This window comes from Oculina patagonica, chromosome 8 (assembly GCF_052425735.1).
Source record: "Oculina patagonica isolate OP01 chromosome 8, crgOcupat, whole genome shotgun sequence".
In the NCBI taxonomy this organism is placed as follows: Eukaryota; Metazoa; Cnidaria; class Anthozoa; order Scleractinia; family Oculinidae; genus Oculina; species Oculina patagonica.
The window spans coordinates 2,395,697-2,407,991 of record NC_135765.1 but is presented as its reverse complement, the minus strand read 5'-3'; the positions used below and the strand labels follow the sequence as shown (position 1 = coordinate 2,407,991).

Below are 12,295 nucleotides of genomic sequence, written 5' to 3'. Positions count from 1 at the left end.
TCAGTAAATTGGGAGCTCCGCTTTTAGGCTTGGCTAAATCTATTTAATATGGTTTAGGTTACTTTAGGCGAACCTGGTTAAAAAGTTTTTCTAATAGATATCAACTTTACGCTGTTCACTGTTCCTTCGATGCAACACAACAAATAATTTAGGAACCTTTTCCTTTGCTGTGTTTGATTTTCTAACTTACAGACAATTTTAGCATATGTCTTAACACATTGCTTGACACTTTCATTTTCATGTTTACACGCATTACATACCTACTTTTTCTATTTGCATAGTTGCTCCGCCACAAATCGTGAGCCTCTCACCAATGGGAGAAGTTCTTCCGGACACGAGTCAATGGATCATAACATTTGATAAACAGGTATATAAATAAAAATAATACGGATCAACAAACTCGTACTGAGAAGGTTAATTTAGTAGCACTGCCGTCTTCTATTGGAAGGTTTTTTAATTTTTAAAATTTTTCTCCATTAACATTTTGATCTTGTCTCTTTTTGCTTGTAACGCACATCTAAGTTGTCAGAATCAGTGTTTTCTAGCGCTTTCCCTTCGGTTCAAACTAGACACCAATCTCCAAGATCATGTTCAACCCATATGGGTAAGATCAAAGCGGAATTTCTCTTTTTTGAAAGGATGGATAACGCTGTCCACCGGATAAATCGCTATCCAGTGAATAAGCGTTGGCAAAACAAACTACTCTATCCACGGGGTAGTGATTTATCCGGTGGATTGATTCCTTCCTTAGATTCCTTCTATCCTTATATGATTAGTGCAGATTTTTTTTATATTGAACATTTATTACAGTTCGTGCGTCCTACACGAAGCAGTTACATCCGGATCCATCGTTCAGACGGCACAGTCGTGTTCAGTGTTGACGTGGCTATCACAGCCGCTGTGTTGTATCCAGTTGGGAGCCTGGGGCGAACGATTCAGTTTACGACGTCAGTGAGATTTACGGAGAGAGAAACTTACTATGTCACAATGGATCATGGTAAATATGAATCATTTATGAATTTCACATGCTGAAATAAGTTATCCGATGCCCTTTTATCAACAAGCCAGAAACTTGGTGAAACTGGCATCTGCATAATATCGAGCATCGAACCTTCCAAATGCTTATCGTAAAGAACCTTCATATTTTGATACTGTGTGGCTGTGAACAATCGAAAAAAAAAAATACTGGAGATTTTGTTAAAGTACAAAAAGATATTGGGAGCCATTTGTAATCAGCTCGTGATTGGCAAATTCTTCTCGTACTTTCCCAACACCCTGCGTGGTTTATTGCGCAAAAATACCATCGAAAAATGTGAAGTCTGTTGAGCTGCTGGTTTTACAGCTAGAGAATCGAGGCATTTCTCACTATAAATTCTTAATTTCAACTTTGCCTTTTTCTTGTAGGTGTCGCTAAAGGTGTTACTTACTGTGGAGCTGAGTCACCAGCAGTCAGAGATCCTAGCACCTGGCGAATCAAAATAAGTAAGTTGTTTTTATATATCACCCAGTGCTGCAACAAAAACAAATTCCATTCTGATGACACAGCTCAACGGAGATTCATTAAGTGTCTCGGATTGGTTGTTATTTTACTTGCGCGCAAAAATTGGAAACCGAGAAACAACCAAGACACGTTTGTGTGGAGCTACGTCATCAATATGAAATGTTTCGGGTCAAATCTGAGATGTTTCTTAACGGGGGAGAATTGAGCGCGCGAACTTTTATAACTTTTATATTTATTTACACGTCCCCACAAGCTTGTAAGCTTTTAACTTTATCGTGTTTAAATAAAGGCAACTTACTTAATTAAAGGAGAGGCGTATTTTGCCAAGGATTCATCACCGTAAGTGTCAATTCAATGTTTTAATCAGCAAATCCATCGTCATTCAACAGAGGATGTCACTCCGCCCGTGTTGACGTTTGTCAACGCGCCGTCTCGCTCCGGTGGTGATGTCAAAATCACGTGGACAGCAAACGAAAATGTCACGTCTCAGTGCACGTTGCAAACTCCTTCCCAGATCACTGCTTATCCGTGCAATATGTCATGGACTGGGACAAATCTAACCGAGGGCTACCACAGCATTTATGTTCAGTTGACGGATTTGGCGGGAAACACAGCGCCTCCTGTCAGACACTCGTGGTTTGTAGGTATGTCATTGTAATGTATCAGTAATTCAAGTTGAAGAAAATGTCAGGTGCCTTCGGTGATTTTTTTTTTAAAAAAAGGGCTTCTCATGTTATTTTGCTCGTAAATTGACCTCCTCTGTCTACCGAATGATCGTAAAAAGTATTCGCCGAATCAACAATCAAGATAACGTTTATTCCTGGGTGTAAAGTCTAGTTTCCAACTTGTTGAGTTTTTGAAATTATAGATACTGACTTGCCGAACAACGTAAATATTGTTATTCAGGAAGCTGATATATTATTCTTTATCATTCTTTCGTCTAAAAGGTTGTTGTTGCTGTTTTTGTCGTTTTCGATCAGCATTTTTATTTACCAAAACTACTTTTTTTTCGTCCCTTGGCCGGATCGAAACGCTGCCTCAGACTAATCACGAATCAGGTTTTTCTCAAGTTACCTTTTTTCTTGTCTTTACTCTTTCAGACCGCACACCACCGCAGGTTATTATCACTTCCAAGCCTGCTCCACTAAGCAATCAAGCGTCGTTCACGTTCAGGTTTTATTGTCGAGACACGTGCTCATTTCAATGTGCAGTAACACAACAGGGCAACAGACCTGCGTACTCTCAGTGTAACACCCAGCGTTACACGGCTAACAATCTACAGAACGGAAAGACATATGTGTTTGGAGTACGAGGAACAGATGATGTAGGGAACCAAGGAAATCCTGTGAATTACACATGGAAAGTTGGTGAGAGACCCGTTTCATTTTCGTTATTTGTCCGTGTAACAAACTTCATTACCTTTTTTTCTAACAACAACAAAATTATCCTCAAGGCGCAACTAAAAGGTAACTAGAGCACTATAAGAGCACTTCTTTATCAATTCTTTTTGCATTTGTAGACCAACTTATCCTTTAATTATTTAAGGAGCATGTCACAACCATTTGGATGGAAAAACTAGTTCTTCTTCTAGCACTATCAGTTAACGAATGGTTTCCACTCAAAACTGGCCCAGTTGCTGTTCGGCCGTGTACGCAGCAATCTGTGTCAATGTATGTCTTAAAGAAACGAATGTCAAGTCCGCGTTCGAACCTGAAGCTCATACAGCCGGCGCTTAAATAAGGTTTCTGTAGCATTAAGTGACTAGGAGTATTACTACTCCCCCCTGGATGGGATGCTAGTCCATCGCAGGGTTGACTCCAAGCATATATTTAGCCAGTACCCATTTATACACCTGGGTGGAGAGAGGCACTATGACAGTAAAGTGTCTTGCCCCCTAGTACACAACATAATGACCCCGGCCAGGGCTCGAACACGGACCGCTCGATTCAAAGTCCAGTGTACTAACCATTAGGTCACCACACCTCCCACAGCGCCGTTAACGTAGTTCTTTCTTTATATCCTTGAATAGATTTACAGCCTCCAGCTATCTCAAACATGGCTACACTGACAGTAGATTGCACATCAGATCTCAGTCCATCAGCTCTGGGTGAACCTTCAGTCAGCGACAACGAAGGACCAAATATAACATTAACCCACCAAGACATCGCAGGCGGTAGCTGCAGCTTTCAACGCAAGTGGACCGCCACAGACCGAGCGGGTAACAGCGCCTCCAAGACTCAGGTTATCAACCTCAGCAACCCCAGTCCGCCGGCCGTCAGTTATCATGGGAACGCAACCATTGCTTGTGGAAGTTTTGAGGAACAGCAGCAAGACATGCGCGATGCAATCAACGTCACTCATCCGTGTGATCGACCAATCACGATAACGCACGTCGACTCCGTTCCCACCATCCTTTGCGCCAGTACTTTTACAAGAACATGGACGATAGCTGATGATTGTGGCAAACAAGTGACTGTTCATCAACAAATCCGAATTTTAGCGCTTCAGTTGCCCGACTACCCCAAGATTGGACAAGTTAATGTAGACCTGAGAGAGGCGCTTCGGTGGCCGCAGTATCCAGGGTCTGTTAAATACAATGTCTACCTTTGGCGGTACGGCACAACAAAGCCATCGTCACCAACTGCGTGGTAGGTTTGGTAAATAACCACAAAACTCAGGGAGAAACGAGTGTCGTTACTTTCGGTTTAACAGATATTTTCTTTCTTTACCTCAGCGGCTTCAGAAGGTCGCAACTTCCGGGGAGGGGAGGGGGAGATGTCAGTATCGCTACTTTCATATTGCTAAAACGTGTACCATACACCGGCGTATCCATCGTAACAAACTTAAAATGCTTTAAAGAAACTGTCGCGTTAGGAATTATTTAAAAAGATGAATCTTGTTGAAAACATTGCCTTACATCACAACATGGTAATAAATTGTCTCATATTGGGTCATCTAAAACAAACATTAAACCAGTTTGGTACGGCTTGCTCTTTTCTAACCTTTACCGTACCCAAATTCGCAAGTAGCCAATCAGAAGCGCGATCTACTGTCCTGATATTCTACGATATCAAGTCACTGACCTGATATGCCACCATATCATGGTCACTTTGAAGTAAAGTAGTGTTACCGTACGATGAATTGAAAAGGTTTCACCAATAAAGCAGAACCTCGAAATTTAAGATTAGCTAGTTTTTACCGATTGTAAAAGAAGTAAAAACTTTCCCGCCAAAATTAAACTTGAACGCGCTCGCCAAATGAACGATGTTTGCCGACGAGTACTGAGACATTCAGACTGAAACAACAGAGTCGGAGTTCCCAAATTTTTCGCTTAATTCTGAATTTGGGTACGGTAAATACCTAATCGTACCTTTTTGGTACGCTTCGGCGGCATATCAGGCTCGTTTGGTCTCGCCATGGGTATTTTGGCTCGACTACGTCTCGCCAAAATACGAACCATGGCTCGACCAAACTCGCCTGATATGCCGCCGAAGCGTACCAAAAAGGTACGATTAGGTATAAGTATCATTCTATTGTATCTTTAGATAACAAGTCAAGTTACTTTTGACGAACAAGTTTCGGGGTGTATTCACAACAGTAAAGTTGTATCGCTGCTTTAGAGGGGTGGGGGGGGGAAATCGTCGCTTTCGGATTTTTACGTCGCAGACTCGAGTTAGTTATTAAATATAAGTAATTTACTTGTTTTTACTTACCTCTCGCTAGCATTCCAATTTTGTTTTATTTCCAGGACATATTATCGAAGATACTTCCCTTACTCAGGCTACCCAGCGGATACCCGGATGTTGTGGAGAATTGAATACGTGCTCAGCTCAGGAGAACTGATACCCAGTCCAGTCTGGGGATTCCAAACCAGGGCCTTCCCGGACTTTAAAGTGGAAAAGGTCCTGGTACCACCAAACGCATTCTCTGGTCTATCCTTCGAAGTGTCGTGGATTGTTAGAAATATTGGCAAGGTGGGAAATACATTGGCCACGTGGTACGATTCAGTCTATATCGGAAAGAGCACAGATTTCCGCCACGCAAGGTTTGTTTTGAAATTTGAACTTATCATTCTTGATCGCTGTTATCGTAAAATACGTTTATTTGTCTCTTTACAACTTCGAGTTTGACCAGAAATACTAGTACAACAACTAACGAAATAAAACTAAAAGAAAACAAACAAGAACGCAAACTTACAGAATTTTCCCCGCCGGATGGTAAATGAATAGCACGAATCGCCAGCAAGATAGCATGTAGATTGAAATACACCGAATTTAGCCATAACTGCTAACGGTTTTAAATATCTTAAATTTATGCGCACGCTAGATGACGTCTCTCGGTCCCAGTGGGACGCGGGTGAACCTAATTTACATGGAAAGTGGAAAATGGCAATAATGATCAGAACGTGCGTATTGCAAACCGCGGCAAATTAAAATAACAAATAAACGCAAAGTGATTCGAGGTTATGGAGAAAAGCTGAAGTTTTTATTTTTTTTGTTTTGTTTGTATTTGGAAGTCAACAGCTCAAATAAATAATAATATGCACGCGGAAAATTTAATTTGACCCAAAGAAGGATATCTCAATGCAAAATTTGAAAGTTAAAAGCGTCTCAAAAATGATGGATGGATCGTTTTCAGTTTCTAGAATCAATTTTTAGTGGTGAAAACATACCTACCTATACCTATATCTCTCCATGCCATAAGGCACATAAGGCTTTGACATTCTCTTTCCACCCACTACGATTTGCTGCAAGGGCTCTGACATTCGCCCATGACTGCCACCCAGCTGTTTGCCTTTCATCTTCAACCATTCTCCTCCATGTTGTTTTCGGTCGACCCGGTCTTCTTCTCCCTTCTGGCCTCCACTCCAAAGCTGTGACACAATGTTCCTCTCTGCCTTTCCTCAATATATGACCAATCCAGTTCCATCTTCGGCGTCTGATCTCATCGCTCGTTCTGTTCACTCCTGTATTCTCCTGGATTTGTTGGTGGGATATGGTCTGAGGCCACCTTATTCTTAGAATCCTCTTCATGCACTTGTATTGGTGAAAACATAGTAAAGTTTATTTTTTGTTAAGGGGTTAGGGTATTGAAAAACACTTTAAAAATGACCCCATAGAAAACTGAGTTTTGTTTCCCTTGTACTCTCCATTGTGGGGTTTTACATGGCAAACAAAGCTCACTGTTTCCTTTGAAGCCAGTCTTTAGTGCTTATTATCTAACAGAAGTGAAAACGGATTGGAAGATCTTAGTTGTTGTAAATATCAATGAGATTTTAAACTCACGCATGTTCTTTTATCTGCAACAGAGAATCAGAATCTAAACGCTTTTATTTTTACCAGGTTTGCAACATCCGTGCCACATAGAGCGATTCTCTTCCAAAATGATGGATACACTGCTAAGGGGACAGTTCAATTACGAGTTGACGAGTTTGGTGTGTTTTATGTCTTCGTAGAGACTGACAGGTATAACAGGGTAAGTACTACTTCTCAACTGACCTTGTCATGTTCTCGTCTTAAAACCAACAAAGAGGAGCACAGAATGTTTTTTCGTTTTTTTGCAGATAAGCGACATTGATCGATCTAATGATATGCTGTTAGGTGATACTCCAGTACAAGTGTCCCTCACTCCGCCTCCTAACCTTAAAGTTGAAAAGATTGTGTTTCCAAGTCCATCGTTTTCAGGTGAGGAACTAGCCTATGGCAACAGTCATCTTAAGTTGATAAAAAACCCAGTCATCTCTAGTTGATTAGTATATAACCTCTGCTAGTATCTTTGTGATCCAAAGATACTCCCTTGCCCTACACCAAAGCGTAATTTGATACCCAAAACGGTATTTCTTATTTTCTCAAAAGACTGGCATTTAGGAAATGCATCGTCGGTCTGGCGTATAGGAGTAAGACGAAACTGGAAAAAAATCCGCGACGATGCATGTCTCTTCCGTTCATGACTAAGCTAGGATAAAAAATAAAATACTTTTAAAATGTTTTTGCATCTCATACTTTTCTTTCTACAGGCAAAAATATTGACATAACGTGGACCGTAAAGAACTATGGGATGGGTGTCACTGCACATCATTCGTGGTACGACAGAGTGTACCTTTCCAAGGATGACAAGCGAGGTTGGTATTCATCTGAAGATTTACCGGCGCGTGAAACGTTGCCGTGCGACCCTCCAAAAATATGGAGTCTGGCACCTTTCAGGGTTTCCTCCCTTCCCGGGAATATATCCTGCATACGGAACCAATTCATAATAAATATGAATAAAATAAATGAGAATTTATAGTGGGATCTTCCAGATAGTGGCTCTTCGGATCCCACTGATTCCAGTTCGAATTGGAATTTAGTATTGTTGGTTTTTTGGGGAGGGGGAAAACCGGAGAACCCGGAGAAAAACCCCCGGAGCAAGGACGAGAACCAACAACAAACTCAACCCACATATGAAACTGGGTCCGGGAATCGAACCCGGTCTACATTGGAGGGAGGCGAGCGCTCTCTCCACTGCGCCATCCCTGCTCCCAATGTCACTACACACGCAGAGGTGTGCAAAGGATACGGCTTGATATAGATGAACGCTATGAAAACCTGCGTTAAATTTAACTGCTCGTATATCTACTTTGTGCCATTTTATTTACGTCTTTCACTAATCTGCAAACCTGAGGGACTCCTGGGGGGAGGGGGCTTCCTCATGTCCCCAAAAAAGTAATGGTCATTTTCCCCTGTTCCCTGTAACCTCCTGGCGGAGCCTCAAACCCAGACGCGTTGTCAAATTTGTGAGATCTGGACTAAACTAACAAATCTTGTTTTCATCCGGTTTAGACTGGTCTGACTGGCTCCTGGGCACTTTTTACCATCATGGCGTGCTGGCAGTTGGTGCAAGCTATACGCGAAAGCAACCCGTCACGCTGCCTAACGCAATCTACGGTAACTTCTCCATTTTGGTAGTCACGGACTTTTATAACAATGTCTATGAGCATAATGAAGAGGACGACAACCTTAAAGCGCAGGTAATGAATCAATGAATCAATGAATCAATCAATCAATCAATCAGTGGGGGAGAGACTTCGCTCGCGGCTTATACCCCAACCCCGAACCAACCGGTCCAGGCCTACACAGTAAGACCCGTCATGCCAGAAGGGAACGGGTAGGATTGAATCAGGATAGTTTTGAGAAACCATGACTAAATGTTGATATATCTGTATTATTTAAAGCTTTAAGAATACAGTCAAAAACCCGCAAGTAAGAACCTATTGTTTTCCAGGTTAGCCTAAACAGGTTCTTACATAAAGGGTTATTAACACAAATTTAGGCGTAGTAGGTTCTTAACAGGTTCTTAATTTCTGAAGAAAAAATTTTAATGTTATAATAGAGAATTTAGCCTAACAGGTTCTTAAATGTTAGGTTCTTACTCGCGGGTTTTTACTGTAGCTCTTGCTTCAAGAAATGTTGTTCTTTCTTTTCATAGGTGTTGAAAATTTCCTTGAGCCCTCCCCCGGATCTTGTGGTGAGTTCAATCACAACATTAAAGAGTTACTACACGGGTGATACAATGAAGATTCAGTTTAATGTCTCGAACAGTGGACTCGGGGAACCGTTTCATTATTGGTGGAGAGATCGCGTGGTAAGTTGAGAACGGAGAAAAATATAGGATACTTTATTCCAGCTTCCTTTTTATATTCAGTTATCGTACAATTCCGCTTGTAAGCCCCCCGGTTATAGACCTATCTTCCTGTAGACCAAAAAAGTACATCCAGTTTAAGCTTAGAAAGAAAGATGTAAATAAATTACAGATGGCTTTCGACACACGTCTCTGAAATGAAAGAAAAATTACATGCTCTGAGCAGGATTCGAACCCGCGTCTCCCTGTTACTAGTCAGGTGTGATATGATTATCCACTACACCATCGGGTCAACCACGCTGGATACGTGGCAACTTATTGATGTGTATCGGATCGAACGCGGTCAATCCACAGGGCATTTTTCTTTCGAGACATTTGTGTGTTTCATGGCTAAATTCCCAAATTAAATTGGGTTACGTGACAGATAGAAATTTTATAAGCCTGAAAGCCTTACAAACGGATATAAGCCGCCCTCTCCCAGTATCGTCCCAAACATTGAAATTAATTTGATTTATTATGAGCTTTTAAGCTTAATTCAAAGCAAGTTAATGAAAAATGTATTTCGATCAACGCTGCTGTAGCTCATTTTGAAACGTTTCTTATTCCGCTCATAAGCCCCTCCCCCGGATATAAGCCTTCCCGTTTATAGGCCCATCCAAAACCCCTTACGAAGTTGTATAAGCCCAGGGCTTATAAGTGGAATTTTACTGTATATCGGCGAATATTTTACCTTTTTAAAATCACTTATTTTCAGACCATCACCCACCTTGCATCGATGAAGCGTGAAGTTCTTGGCACCACCAGTTTTTCAGGTTTGTTACCTCCATCGTCGATGTACACAAGGACTGTGAATCACGTGATTCCTCCTAGCTGGCCTACTGGGCAATACAACATCACTGTATACACGGACTATTACAACGACGTATTTGAGTTCGTCTTCAATGATAACAATGAGAAAACTGTACAGGTAAATGTCACGCAAAAGCTACCCGATCTTACCGTGACGCTTGTCAACGCTTTTTCAACCGCTGACAACGTGCAAGCCTATTTGAGGGTCTCTTTTTCAGTGGAGAACGTTGGAGCGGGAGAGACGACCGAGGCGCCGTGGTTTGACGCAGTTTACATCTCGCCGCACGCGAATTTCTCTCAAAGGAATGCATTGTGGTTGGAAGATTTCCGTCACCGCGTCAACTTGGATCCAGGGAAAGGATACAGTATGGACACAGGGCCGATAAGAGTGAACAGGGATGTGTTTGGTCAGCGATACATTCACGTGATAACAAACGCGTATGGAACAGTCACGGAACAAAACGTAAAGAGCAACATCAGAGCTTCTGGAAATGTGACCGTCCCACAAGTTGTGCCGGATCTGGTCGTGACAAATTTCACTTTGGTGTCTGCCAAGAAACCCCTACTAAGCGATTCTGAAGTATCGTTGAGCTGGACAGTTGAAAATAACGGGACAGGGAGCACCTTGTTGAAATCCTGGCACGACGCGGTTTATCTATCAAGTTCACCAGCAGTAGAAAACAACTCGACCAAGATGACGGACGCGTTCTTCTATAGACAAGCACTTAACCCTGGGCAAACATACAACCAAGTTTCAGTTATAAAGCTACCATCAAACATGACTGGAACCTACTATCTCGTTTTGAAAGTGAATGATGGCGGCTCGTTGGTTGAAAAAGACGCGCAGACGAACAACTTAGCCTGGACGCGTGTAGAAATTCTTCCAGCACCATTGCCAGACTTAGCTGTTGTCGCAACGTCTTTCGTTTTTGAAGAAGAACGTCGTTTCCTGACAGTGTCTTGGAGCGTGGCAAACTTTGGTAGCTGGATGCGCGCACCTTTTTCCTGGGTAGACAAAGTTATTATTTCGTCGTCACGAGGCGTCATCTATGGCGAAGCTGCTCATGTTTTAGCCTCTGAGAGCGTAAATGCTAAATTAGATGAGCAACAAGAGTACGCGCTGTCCGCTGCCTTACAGATTAATAGCAACATCAGAGGAAAGTTTTACGTGCACGCAGTAACAAACGCAGATAAGAGCTTGTCGGAAGTTCCAGGCCTTTCAAATAACATCGGTGTGGCAAGGCAAATTCTTTCCGTTCCTCCTCCCCTTGCGGCTAGGTTAGTCCTGACTATTATTTCAAGTTTGCCGTCTCAGATCACCTTAGGAACTCCTTTCTCCATTGCTTTTCGCGTACAGAACGTGGGATCCGTAACAACGAAGAAAACGTCGTGGACTGATGCGCTTTATGCTTACGAAAGGAAAGGAGCGAAAAGGACAGAGGTCATTGAGAGAGGGACAAAGTTAAAGGAGTTTCCTCACATTGGCGCCTTAGCAGCTCAATCGTTCTATGAAGTAACGTCAAATGTTACAATTCCCCATGGCTTTGGCTCTTCGGCTTTCATTTACGGTTTTGCTGATATCCACAGTCCCCATACACCAGACATAGATGGAGGGAATAATGTCACACAACCCAATGTCACACAACCCAATATCACTCAACCCAATGTCACACAACCCACAGTGACACCCACAGCGCCGACTGGCATAATTATTACAGAAGGTCTTTTGCCAGATTTGCAAGGGTCACTGGGAAACACTAAGTTGCAAACCCGTGGTGGCCAGCCATTAAATGTGACTTTCAACGTAACAAACAGAGGAAAATTTCCTGCACAGGGCGCGTGGTACAATGCCCTGTATCTCAGCCAAGACTTGCTGATCGATCCATTTGACCAGAGACTTGCCACTGTAAGAGCAACTTATCTTTCCGTAAACGCCACATTGTCCTTTAGCGCTGAGGTTTTCATTCCCTTTGACACTCTTGATTCGGAGTATTACTTGTTACTGTCAGTGGACAGCAAAAACACGATCTGGGAGAGTGACGAACGAAACAATGAGGCTTCTCTGTTGATGAAGATCAACAAGACATTCAGCAGCGACTTAGCTGTTTTGTCCGTTTCCTCATCTAGTGGTCAATTCTATTATGGCGATGGTAAGAAATAATTCTTAATCTAAATCTTTCCGTTAAGTGTAGACTAGGAGCGTATCAGATAGGAGATAAAACCAGTCTGACCCGTCATTAGGGCACCCGCTCCTGTTTGATGTTAGTGCAAAGAGCGCGTTTTAGTCCTTTGCGTTTTATTTTTCATAGTGATATTAATCTCAGTAAG

At 42.2% G+C, this 12,295-nt stretch overlaps 1 protein-coding gene across 1 annotated transcript in view; it reads left to right on the top strand.

Moving 5' to 3' along the window:
• The window catches only part of LOC144662022 (uncharacterized), a 56,660-nt gene that overhangs the window by 7,548 nt on the left and 36,817 nt on the right, over positions 1 to 12,295 (top strand). The window contains exons 8-20 of the mRNA XM_078522754.1: positions 282 to 367; positions 811 to 997; positions 1,405 to 1,482; positions 1,891 to 2,145; positions 2,602 to 2,868; positions 3,531 to 4,149; positions 5,250 to 5,546; positions 6,844 to 6,976; positions 7,065 to 7,185; positions 7,518 to 7,622; positions 8,320 to 8,507; positions 8,966 to 9,121; positions 9,873 to 12,117. Of these exons, the coding sequence (XP_078378880.1) occupies positions 282 to 367; positions 811 to 997; positions 1,405 to 1,482; positions 1,891 to 2,145; positions 2,602 to 2,868; positions 3,531 to 4,149; positions 5,250 to 5,546; positions 6,844 to 6,976; positions 7,065 to 7,185; positions 7,518 to 7,622; positions 8,320 to 8,507; positions 8,966 to 9,121; positions 9,873 to 12,117 (4,737 nt within the window). The remainder of the gene's footprint in view (positions 1 to 281; positions 368 to 810; positions 998 to 1,404; positions 1,483 to 1,890; positions 2,146 to 2,601; positions 2,869 to 3,530; positions 4,150 to 5,249; positions 5,547 to 6,843; positions 6,977 to 7,064; positions 7,186 to 7,517; positions 7,623 to 8,319; positions 8,508 to 8,965; positions 9,122 to 9,872; positions 12,118 to 12,295) is intronic.